Below are 13,417 nucleotides of genomic sequence, written 5' to 3'. Positions count from 1 at the left end.
CTGTAGTTAAAATTGTATTATAACTATTATTAATGTATTGTACTGTAATTAATTGCACTGATGGATGTTTGTATTGTTATTAATGTTACATTTTTCCTTGTTGTTGGTGGAAGTCTGCCAAAATTCTGTCTTAAATGGTCAGCAGTGTATGAATCTCATTATTTAAATTGGTTTAAATATTTGGAATTTTCAATTATAAAGTATGTGTAAATAATTCAGAATTTTAAAAATACTTTTAAAAATGAGTAAGTTTTAAATCACCAATAATTTAAAAAAGTTGTTTCAGTTACTTTTTTTTTTAATATTAAAAAGTTGAAATATGATTTATCTGTTAAAGTTTTGTAATGACAGCATTGTTTAAAATTAGTTTAGAAGATTTAAATGTAGTATTTAATTAATATTTAATAATATCATAGTTAAGGAAAGACAATTCATGTCAGCTGTGCTTTTTTTTTTAATTTTTCAAAAATAGTAGTCAATGACAATTCACCTGAACATTGCATGGCTTGTAGCTAACAATATAAGATTGTTTTGTTTTAATATAAGTATATAGGTGGTGGCCACAGGTCGCTAATTACAAGTGAAGTTTAGTGAACTAATGACCAGTTCACCTGCACTCATGAACCATGACATCATTCACTGATGTACTCTGAACTTAGATTATGTAATTTGAACTGCACTAAATTTTGATTGCTATAAAGTTTAAATATACTAAAGCTTTACTTTTTAAAAAATTTAACATAATTATTTTTCAGTACTAACCAAATAATATGAATGTAACAACGTGTAACAAGTGAAGGCATGAATATCAAACCCTCTCATTAATATTACCTAACTTTTGATTCATCTTGTTTTACATCATCATTATTAATATTTAAATTGCTCTTACATTTTTTTCCCATTAATTGTAAGTGTTGTTTCATTGAAGAATATTTTTAAAAAAATAATCATTAAGGTAGAGTTAATGCGTGCTAAAAACATTTACTGCACTAACTAAAACTTACATAATCTGGGCTTCTTTTTAAATAATTTCATAAAATAAAGAACATAAACGATTCATGTAAAGTTATAAAAGGATGGGAATGAAACAACACTTTTATAGCTAAAATACGTATGATATGCCTATATTTTTTTTTCCTTTATGTGCGTACATAATCCAGTAATTTCATCAGCAAGAATAAAAATCTAAGAGAGTCATGTTACTTCCCTTTATAACTTAACTGAAAACCTAATAATGATAACTGCATGAGCGAATGTTGTTGTGAGTAATGTTAGTGTCCGTTATTGTTCATTAGTACACACTTGTATGCACTGACTAGCTTTTTTTTTCTGTTTTATTTGACTATGTTTTCACAATAAACTCATGACGTACAACTCTAACACTTTGTTGTTTGATTGTGTATGCCATTTTTTTTTCTGGGAGAAGACTACTTTGGACCGATTGGACATGTTAAATTACTAGATCTACAACTACACACACAAGTACAAGAATAATTATTTTTAAAAGGAGATCGAATTATTAGATCTAGTCATTAAGTCTAGATCTAGATCTATTTCTAAATCTAGCTATTTGACTTTATTCAATAAAGATTAGTGGTAAAATAATTTTTACAACTTAGTTTAAAAATATATTGATTTTTTTTTTGTTGATAATCAATAAGCCTGCATGAGATTCTATTAATAAATATTGTGGAGTTTCATCGGGCTCGAACATACAAAATAAACCTTGACCTTGATTTGAAACAGCTGATATTTGACCTCGTTTTGAACTGACATGAGTGTTCTTTGTTCTCGTCATCTTCCAACTCTTTTCTTACGTTATCAACATTTTAGAAATATTTGCATTTATGTAACCTATCAGATAAGATTCTGGTATACTTGAGTCCTGGTGTTTTGTTTTTTGGTCATGCATAGAACACGAGGTGAAATAAAATAAATACAATCAACCATTTTTTTTTCAACACTGCGTAGTCAGCACTTGCAAGTAACCAATCAAATACAAGTAGGCGGAGAATACAGCTCTGCTCACGGAAAGTTACCGGTCGGTGATAGAGGAAAAATTTCCCCTATATAAAACACGCATCACTGATAGCTATCCATTATTAGTTTGATGCAATAATATTACTGCTTGAATTAGTAGACCTTCAGGAGACTTTTGCATTTTTTTTTAAAAAAGCGCATCAAAATGCCAGCAGGTATGGTTTTGTTTTATTATGGTAGTGGTCAGGCATTAGTTATTTAGCTCATTATTCATTATCATATATCATAGTTAGTGTTTGTGACATTAAGGCCTACTATAATTATTAGGCCTATATGCGTATTTATATGTAACGTAGGCCTAGTCTATAAATAATTGGATTGTGTAATTTAACTTATAATATTTAGCAATGGTCTAATGACGTTTGCCAATGGCCCATAGGGCTCAAGTGGTAATTAAATAATTTTAAAATTTAAACCCTGTTATACTGTTATAATTAGCCTCTATATAAAATATAATGGATGTTACTATATACTATATAGATCTAGGCCCTATATATTATAAAATCATGTGGGCCTACATTAAAACATAGTCTAGTTCTAGATCTGTTAGTTTAGTAATAATTTGATTAGCTACATAGTAATAGTAATACTCTTAAATATTATACCCTATTAGTCAACTCTACACTAAGGTTTTATTGTATAAATGACTATCTCATATGCCTAGAATCTATGTAGAATCTATAGTAATACTAATATATTTTATTAGGGCCTGTAATATTTTCAGTCTTCCATAGTGACCATGTCCATAGCCGTCGTGTATGTCAAGGACTTATTTATAATTATATTGGTTCCCCCATTTTTAGTCGGTCAGACCTAATCAGACTAGTTATATTAAAATTAGGCCTCTCTACAATGTTCTCAGTTTTTATCTTTGTATTTAAAATTTTAAATGGGTAAAATATGTTCGGCCTCTTACTTAGCCTAAAAAAAAGTAGGTCGCGAAACCGATCACCTGATCATCGTATGATGACGGCTTACTTTAAAACCTTTACTAAATATTAAAATAATAGATCTAGAATCTAGTTTATTATTATTATTTGTATAAGTTATTTAACATTTGAACGCTTGCTGGATTATTCTGTTGCAAACTTTGAAATAACTTCCATTAATTTCAAACGCAGTTGTGGAAAACTGTTTCTATTGTATGAGAATGGAGAAGGATGTGTTTATATTATTTATATTTTACAACATCCCGTCTAGACTACATCAGATGGTATTGACCTTGCACCAATCATTTTATTTCCATAAAAAAATAAAAATAAATGGTCTATGTGAACTAAATAAGTAACTATAATGGTAATGTCATGCAAGACATTATTATTGATGCGGTAATTTGAATTGTTTAATTTAATAGCTTGTAAAAAATTGGGCGAGGAGTGGATCAAGGGTTAATATCTAGAGTGGCGTGACCTATATATCCGCAGCATGAACTGTTAACGTGGTGACCTGACCTACATGGAAATGCTTAATATGGGGTCGTCTATAAATGATGTCACAGTCGTAGGGGGTGGGGGGTGGTGGTCCGCAATTTTGTGACGGTGTGCGATGGGGGGGGGGGGGTTAGGTGGTGTGACGTCACCCTTTTGCATTATTTAAAAAAGCAATGCTAGAAAAACGATTTTTAGCCGTTATTTCGCGTTTTAGAAAATTGTTTGGTGAATTGTAGCAGAAATTGATTAAAACACTCGATGTTGACAGCATTCAGACAAGATTTGGCAAAAATATTGCTTCAGCTGCAATTTTGAGGGGCTACTGTAGGCTCAAATGTGACGTCATTGGGGGTGGTGGCGCTGGCTTTTTGTGACAATGTGTGACGGAAGGGAGGGGGGGAAGTAAAAATCGCTTTAAAAAGCGTGACGTCATTTATGGATGACCCCTTTGTACATAATTACAATACCTACTAGTCTCCCTTAAAGTTAATTATCGTTGCCCTATATTTTGAATTTTTCTTTTGTGTCAAACAATTGTATCTTGAGTGCTCATTTTTTTTTTACTGCTGAAACTCGGGAGAACATTAACCCTGTTTTTATTACTACTATGCTACTAGACTTAAATAATGAAACCGTCTTATTTATAAAATTAAAATTATTTACTTAAGTGGTTATAACACCATAAAACGAAACGCCACTGTTAGCCTATATTACCAGATTTTTTACTAGCCATCCACCCTTCTCTTTAAAAGCAATCCCTTCTAAAATAACTGAAGTGGTCGTGTTTTCCTTTTCATTTTTTTAGCGTTTACTAGTTTACTTATATTTATAGCAAGAGTCACAAACACAACTTTCAAACCTACTAAAAACATCAATTTCTTTTTAAAATATTGGTTGAGCTCGATGAACAATAGAGTCCGTATATTAATCAATTTCTATTACAATTTAGAAAGTTTGCATAAACTCGAAATAACTGCTAAAATTTAGTGTCTAACATTATTTACTTATTTAGATAAAATAAAAAGTGTGATTGACACTATCTGACCCCCTCCTATTCATCACACAAGTGACATATTCACAAAATTACAATACCCCCCCCTCCACTTTGGGAGGGTGACGTCATTTATTATTAATTCCTTATAAATTTTTCTTTAAGAAGTTTTAATGATTTAATTCAAAAACAATTTTTAAAAATGAGTCAGAAGTCCAAAAAGGGGAGGTTCCCAAGTAGACATTTGTATATGATTTAAATTGATTTAGAGATCTATCTGACACTGGTTGTTAAATCTTAATATATTTTTTAAATGGATCTAAAACTTAAAACAAATAGCAAAGAATGCAGAAATCTTGTTGAATAAAACTTTTTATTTTGGAGATGATTTAATGCATTAAAGCCTCTGTTTCAGATGAATACTTACAAACTTATATGCTTAATTGTAATTCATATAAATGACTATAATTTGGAACATTATTTCATTGTTTAGAAATCAGGCAAGCAATGATGGAATACTGGAAAGAGCATTCAAAAGAAGGCTCAGTGAATGAGATGATGTTAGACACATGTGCTGAAGAGCTAACCAAAGAAGAACTTCCAGAGATTCTGTCTTACTTGCCAGATTTCACTGGGAAAGTTGTTGTTGAGCTTGGTGCTGGCATAGGGTAATTAAAACTATAAATGATTATTTGAATATTAATTTTATGAACTTGTGTTTTTAGGCCAATACTCTAATTTTTTTATGCTTTCTTTAGTTTAAATAAAATTGTTTTTTCATCTTGTTACAAAAAGGATTATTTGTTTCAGACGCTTTACAGCAGAGCTGGCCAAAAAAGCAGAGAGGGTTGTTGCTGTGGACTTTATGGAAGACTTTGTTGAAAAGAATAAGAAGGAAAACTATCACATGGGAAACATTGAATTTGTTGTTGCTGATGTTACTAAAATGGAAAGACCTAAGGAAAGGTAAATGTTATGTGAAAATAAAACTATAAATGTAGTATTTTAAATTTATTTTACCCTTCATTCGTTTTTTTTTTTTTTAAACTTTGGTGCTTTGTTGAAAACACATGAGATTGGCAAATGTATGCAAATAAATATATTTATGTATTGTTTATTTGCAGTGTGGATATGATTTTCTCCAACTGGCTCCTAATGTATTTGGAAGATAGGGAGGTGCAAGATTTGTTTGGTAAATTGTTGACATGGTTAAGACCAGGTGGACATCTATTTATCAGGGAATCATGCAGGCACCAATCAGGTAAGTGTTAAATTAGCCTTCACTGTGTGTTAAGTTAACCTGTTGCTAATCATTTGTGTGTTTAGTTAGCCTATGCTAATAATGTGTGAATACGGCTTATGATGAATTGAGTCTACAGGATTTCTATTCAATATTCACAAATGATTGTCTTATATGAACATAACATAGCAGTAAATTAAACATGTAAAACTATTTCAGGTGACAAAGATAGAGGGGTGAACCCAACACAGTACAGACAGCCTGAGCTGTATGAAGCATATTACTCCTCTGTCACCATTCCTTGTGACAAAAATAACTTCTATGGATTTGATCTTGTTGTTTCTAAATCTGTGCACACATACATTAAGGTAAGACGACTCTCTACAGAATAATATTATCTCCCTTTAATCAGTGTAGACTTAGTTTATATTTCTAAAGCACATTGATAAATGACAGCAAAAAAAAAACTGAAGTGATAATTATCTTAGCAGAAGACTGCAGCTATAGTACTCAATGCTTTATGACTTCCAGTACAACTCTATAATTTCAAAACTAAATGGACTAGAGTATGATATAAACTCTAATCAAGTTTTTATAATTTCTTACTTCTTTATATATGTACTTGTGTTTTTATAAAAAATGTTGGCAATTGGAGTAGTACATATTTATAACACATTGGACCAACTCTATCACATGGTGTAGTAAGCTAATGGACATAAAATGCATTTTCATAAAACTGGCTTGTTAAATGTAAACTTAATGCTTCTTTTCTTATCCAGAGAAAAAATAACAACAACCAAATGTTGTGGCTGCTAGAGAAAGCAAAGAAGGATAACTCTAGAAATCATGGCTTCAAGAGTTTCAGAGAGTTTCTTGACATGCAGCAGTACTCTACAAGAGGTATTCTCCTGTACGAAAAAATTTACGGCAGAGCTTTTGTCAGTACAGGTGGCTTAGAAACAACAAAGGTATTTTTTTTTACCTTTTATCATAGTATATACTTTTTATCCTTTTTAGTAGTGAAGGCTTACTCTATTTCAAATGTATTAATGGCAATATTCATTTGAATTAGGAATTTGTGGAGTTGTTGAATCTTCAGAAGGGACAAAAAGTTTTGGATGTTGGTGGTGGTATTGGCGGCAGTGCATTTTATATGGCAAAGGTAAGTTTTATCTAAAATGAATTTAGAAAAAAAAAATGTGTTCATATTTCAAACTTAGATTAATAAACGAAAATTCTAAATTCTAAAACAATTGTTTAATTTGTTATTAATATCCATTTACATGTACACTCAAAATGTTTGTTTTATTTTTCTGCACAGAATTACAACGTGAAGGTAACCATCATAGACCTGTCATCTAACATGACCCACATTGGACTGGACAGAGCCCAGGAAGTGGGCGTTGGTCCTGACCAAGTTGTCTTTGAGGTAGCAGACGCAACAAGGAGAGAGTACCCAGCAGAATCATTTGATGTCATATACAGTCGTGATGTCATTCTCCACATTGCCGACAAGCTCGCATTGTTTAAAAAATTCTTTGTAAGTGGTTCTATCCAGTAACTATAAGAACTTTAGAACTCTTTTCAAATATGTTTCAAACATTCAGTGTTGTAATTAACATCAATAACTAGGCCTATTTTATTTTCAGTATACATGACAAAAACAATTATTTTTTTTATACTTCAGAAATTCTTAAAGCCTGGAGGAAAAGTTCTTATTTCTGATTACTGCTGTAGCCCTGATGAGCATTGTGAAAAGTTCAAGGCTTATGTTGAACAGAGAGGCTACAACCTTCTGTCTCCTGCAGCTTATGGAAAAGTAAGAAATGTTTTCTCTTGTCAACACTACACCTTGTTAGAGCAGAATATATCAGCATTTGCTGCCACACCTCCTGGAGTTCTCTGTCCTGATGCATTATCTCCAGTTTGTCTTTCGTGTAATTTATCTTGATAAAATAATAATTGTCATAGAATAAAAGCCTGTAGTAATAGTTATAACAAAATAAAAGCCTATGATAAAACAGTAACAATTAGTGAAGGCCTAGCAATAGAGCTTACTTGCAACAACATCAAAACTTGTTTTTTGTTTCATGTTGAACTTACTGATACATTTATCTTAATTTCTAAATGATTTGTTTTGATGATTTCCAATGTGTTCTCTTTAAGATTGTTGTAACATGTTTTGTGTGTCCTGTACTATGTCCTGTATGTTTGCTGGATACTAGCTAATATATATCTGATTTACATCTTATAGTATATTTATAAAAAATCAGTATCTCCATTCAATAATGTTTAATTTCTTCTATTAACCCTTAGGTTCTGGAGGAGGCAGGATTTGTTAATGTGAGAGCTGAGGACAGAACCCAACAGTTCGCTGACAGTCTGAACACAGAGATTGCCAGAGCAGAGAGCATCAAGGACGAATTTTTAAATGTGAGTTTATTTTAATACTTTAAACATGGTAATCAAGGAAGACGAATTTTTAAATGTGAGTTTATTTAACACTTAAGAAATGGCAATGTTCCCTGTTAGGAAATGTTTGTTTGACAAATAGAAGAGTTCACAAGTCAACTAAATGACTTTTACAGTGATATGCTGATGACCTGTTGCTTTCATTTTTAAATGTACCTACATGTGTGGGTTAACTCATCTTACTGTTTTTGTATAACACACATTGATATGACAGCAGTACTCTGTTGTGATCAACCTCAGGCTCCCTACTATTTTATACAAATACTTTTTGAACATTTGGTTGCATTAATAATGTTTTGAAATTTTATTCCAGGAATTTGATGAAGAGGGATACAGGTCTATTGTGGATGGATGGAAAGAAAAACAGGATAGAGTAAGGCTGGGAGACCAACGCTGGGGACTTTTTTATGCTGAGAAACCTTGAGTACTTTGTAAACACTTGCCAAAATTTGAGTGAACAACAACAAAAACAAATCAATGAATCATCGTTAATATAAGTTGTTAAAAGCACACAAAAAGTTAATAACACACAAAAAATCCAGTGGTTGTAAATAAAACATCCTTACAAGTGCCACTATGTTTTTATATTAGATTGTTTTAGGCACTCCACTATTGTATTTGGCAATCAGCTTTCTACTTGTATGCAACCCAATTTGTATTCTGTCTATAGACAGCTGCTTTGTGATGAATGAATGCAAGCGTAGTAGGAACATTTTTGAACTGTGTAACCTTATAATTACATTTCATAAAAATCTGATAAATGAAATGCTTGTCTGCAACTGAAAGAAATAATATATTTGTAAGCAGTGTACAAAAGATCACGTTAGTATGTTGTTAGTTGATTTCTTAAAATATAGAACGGGTATTGTGTCAAATATTTTTTTAAAACTCAGGTTCCATCATCATTTGCTCCTGATGTGTCATAGCTAGTTCATTAATGAAATTTTTTTTCTATTTAAAAAGTGTTCAAGATTATATTCTCATGCTCTGTTCTTGAAGTTTAGCCTGAATTATTTGAAAATACTTCTATTAAGTAGTAGCTATTTTTATAATACCAAAAAATGATATTTTAAATAAAAATATTGCTGTTTAAGCCAGTCCATTTAATGTAGATGCTATTCATTTTTTAAAGGCATTTAAACTGATTTAATAATCAAACATTTGTATTTTATGTTAAATACCTGTAGATATGTACATTTATTAATAGTATTTTTATTGTAAATTTTTGTTTTTATTTCTCTTGAGAATATTAAAAATTTAAGAATTATTGTCTTGTGTATGTTGTTATGCTAACTTTTAGAAGAATGCTGAGATTAGTAGGCAAGTGGGTTAAATTTGGACATAAATTTAGGACATTAATAATTTGCAAAGATCTTAATTAAGCACACTTTTAAGTTAAAGACAGATGCCTACGAAAAACTATGCCCTACCGCCCACATACACACAATTCTTTATATTTTCCCAAGAATAATGCTGCCCATAAGTGCCTACCCTACACATTAGCAATGCCAATAAATAAATAAATGTTAAGTACCAGTATAGTGAAAGGCCTGTAATATGTAATACTTAAGTTTACACTAAGATTCCATAAAATTCATGCCAGTTAGTGGTGCAGCATATTGCTAACTTTCAGTTTTAGATGCTATAAACTGCACCGGCATGTAAGCATTGACATTTAGGTGATATAAGTTGCAGCGAAATGCAAGCAGTCACTTGTAGGTTATGTAAACTGCAGCATATTGCAAACTTTCACTTTTAGATACTATAAGCTGCAGAATCATGTTAGCATTCATATTTAGGTGCTATAAGCTTCAGCTAATTGCAAGCAGTCATATGTTGTGGGCTATAAACTGCCGAAATAATGCAAAAAATGGGCTAACTGGCTTGGGAAGATTTCCTTACCAAGCCAATTACAAGGGGCTGTCGTCTAGGGTTAACCCCCACCCCATAACTCGTTCTTTTATACTGGTTAGGCATTTAGGGATAAGTTAAACATAAAACTTAAATTACTTAAATTAAGTTTGACAAAATATCAAACAGTTTTCTACAAGCAACTTTTACTTAACCCCACCCCCCCCCCTTTTTTATAAGTGTTGATAGATTCATCAGACACTGGACACTATAATAGGCTATTTTACCCCCCCCCCTTTCACCTTTCCATGTATAGTCTTATAGACTGCTTGTAGTGTTATTTAAACAGAGACTGACACGTGACAATCTCCACCAACAGACCAATGAATCACCAGGCACGTGATGTCGGACGAGACGGTTAAACTGGGGTGTGGGGAAATTGCGAGACGCGAAAAGCGAAATGGCGAGGCGGGAAAATGCGAGAAGGTAATGCGAGACATACCTGCGGAATTAAGGGTAAATAGCGAGACACTTTTTGCGAAAAAAGTTTTTTCCTTTTTTTTCCATCTTTATTTATTTAAATTATTTTTTTTTGTTTTAAAATAAACAAGAATTTAGCCATACCCTTTAACACGAGTGTTGTATGTTGTTATTTTTTATCTAGATACTAAGAAGATATATAGATCTATATCTAGATCTATCTATTTAAAAATCCTAACATCGTTGCTGTGCTACTGTCATCGCCCGCTCTTGTTAGCGAGAGGAAAATCCCGTCTCAGTCGGCATTAATTTAAAAACCTAGCCCGCTCATGTTTATACAAACGTGAGCTGTGTCATTGTGAATTGGTATAATCTTGTCAGCAGGAGAGATATTTTGCAACATCTATTTATGGATTTTTGTACTTGCAAAAAGTGTAAAAGTATAAACAATTCTAAAAAGTGCAATTTTTTTTTATTAAGTAATTTTAATTACAAACAAAATTTACAAACAAAATCTTCTGAAACAGTCCTCAAACACACCTAGAGACATCATCTTTCACACATAGTACACCCAACCCAGTTCATTAGACTCCCATTTATACATTTTTCTTTTGCTACTTCTTCCAATCCACATTCACAACATTTCACATTCTCATCACAGTTGACCTCCTCGTTCATCCCACAAACAACACTGGCACCCATGTTCTCATCATCATCATTCGCACGCTCAACATCGGTTTTCCGTTTTTTATAAGTTGTATTTTTTATCATTTCTGTAATTTTGGCAATGTCTTGCTCATTGTTGTCACCAGCAGTTGAGTTTTTTTAAAACATCGATATTTTCCAAAATCTTGTCTAATTTCGGTCAAAATAGAGTATTTTATCAATTCCTATTACAATGTATTAAAACAGTTTTCTAAAACGCGAAAAACGTCTAAAATTCTTTTTCTAAATTGCGTTTTTATAGTGTGACTTCACATCTAACCCCCCCCCTCCTCCCCCTCATCACACATCGACATAAATTACAGACCCCCCCCCCCCTTACGAGTGTGACGTCATTTATGGAAGACCCCAAATAACACCACCACCAAAACCAAAAAATTCAGATAAGTTCAACTTGGTTTTAAAAATATTTGAAGTAGGCCCATAGCTTACGATATAGCACGAGCAACTGATAATATCGGTGACGTCACTTTATTTTGTTGTATCCAAATGATGTAGGCATTTCCTTGTGCTTAGATTTATATGGTAAAAAGCTAGAAAAAAAATCGTAGGCGGCGGCTATAATACACAATTTCTATGCAACAATAGAAAATATGTTTGCGGCGGCAGCGGATCCGGGCACGGCGATCTTCAAAGACGGTAAATCAGGCGGCCTCGGCGTTCCACACAAAAGACAGAAGTTGATCTATCGTCGGCGGTATTTCCGTCGGTTTCGAACAAGGGTGGTATTCTAAGTCGACACAAAAGATGGGGGGAGTTGACAAAATCATCAGTATGTCTAGCGACGGAAAAAATCGGAAGTTTTAACAATGTAAACGAAACGTCTTTGAAGTCTGGACCAGATACCACTGAAAATCGGGTGCGGTAAATTTTTTCGCAGAAATCTTCGCATTTCAACACCACCCAGCGTAAGTATCGGCTTGTGGTAAAATGCGAGACAAAAAAGTCACGTGATCGACCGTTTTCGCGCCCTTCTCGCATTTTCCCGCCTCGCCATTTCGCTTTTCGCGTCTCGCAATTTCCCCACACCCGTTAAACTGGACACAACCAGCCGGGGGTCAACGGGTCAACGTGGACAAAGCCTACGCTTCCACGTGTTATGTAATATCAAGGTTAACGACCGTTGTTTGACATATATAGGCCAAGTAGCCTAAACATAAGTGGACTTCGGCCTCTAAGGTCTAAAACATAGGTGATTAAAGTCCGGAGCAAGGATCGATCATCCTACTTAACAGTTAAGTCTTAACTGCCATAGACTACTAGACTACTAACTGCTAATTAGTATTGAAAACTATGAAATTAATGTTTTACAATAATCAAATTTTTTTAGATTTTATAAAATATTAGTCTGAACCCTAAATTAACTTCTATCGTTTTTATAATGTAGTTAAATAATAAATGATCTGACGTCAATGCGTTTGGGGAGGGGGGGGGGGGCTTGAAAAAAAAAGTAGATTTTATTAAAATTTAGGGTGTTTTAAAGGGAGACAAAGAGGTATGGTATTGTCATTTGGAGGAGGCTTTTTTGTGACAAGGGGTCATCCATAAAAGACGATTTACCTCCCCTCCGTCACCATGTCGTCACAAAAAGCCAGCCCCCCCCCCCTAAAATGACTTTCACACCTCACCCTACAACCCCCCCCCCACCCACCCCACCCCCCCCCCCCCCCCCCCCCCCCTGAGATTTGAAGTTGAATTTTTTTTTTTAGACATCGATATTTTTTCCAAAATCTTATCTGAACTCTGTCCAAAATAGAATATGTTAATCAATTCCTATTACAATTTATTAAAACAAGTTTTCTAAAACGCAAAGTAACGTCTAAAATTCGTTCTCTAACATTGCTTTTTTAATAATACAAAAGAGTGACGTCGCACCATCTGAACCCCCCCCCCCCCTTTCCCCCTCATCACACACCGTCACAAAATTACGGACCCCCCCCTCCCCCTACGAGTGTGACGTCATTTATGGACGACCCCCAAGACTCCTCCCACTTGTGAATAAGCCGTAGTCTAGTATCCGCCACTGGGAAACATTACGTTGCACCCATGTTAGAGAAGATTAGTGTGCATAAGTGAGTTTAGGCTACGTGTAAGTTTTTTACGTCACAATCTCCCAGATACCATTAGTGACTCAGGCAGTGAAAGTTAAAATTTGGACTTTGGCCTAATTAGATAGTGTTTTAATGGAAG

General features: G+C 33.4%; 1 protein-coding gene across 1 annotated transcript; it reads left to right on the top strand.

The window, feature by feature from the left end:
- Positions 1–2,035: 2,035 nt before the first annotated feature.
- Positions 2,036–9,402, top strand: LOC131935364 (uncharacterized). The gene is made up of 11 exons (XM_059291725.1): positions 2,036–2,195; positions 4,955–5,129; positions 5,272–5,427; positions 5,586–5,722; positions 5,921–6,069; positions 6,481–6,669; positions 6,774–6,863; positions 7,023–7,241; positions 7,389–7,520; positions 8,018–8,134; positions 8,487–9,402. The coding sequence occupies exons 1-11, from the start codon at positions 2,186–2,188 to the stop codon at positions 8,595–8,597; spliced, it is 1,485 nt and encodes a 494-aa protein (XP_059147708.1). The 5' UTR covers positions 2,036–2,185; the 3' UTR covers positions 8,598–9,402.
- Positions 9,403–13,417: the final 4,015 nt, after the last annotated feature.

Source organism: Physella acuta, unplaced genomic scaffold (genome assembly GCF_028476545.2).
Source record: "Physella acuta isolate Inbredline_101_S28 unplaced genomic scaffold, ASM2847654v3 ptg000144l, whole genome shotgun sequence".
Classification (NCBI taxonomy): Eukaryota; Metazoa; Mollusca; class Gastropoda; family Physidae; genus Physella; species Physella acuta.
The sequence above is the reverse complement of the archived record's forward strand: the minus strand, read 5'-3'. Positions and strand labels throughout refer to the sequence as shown.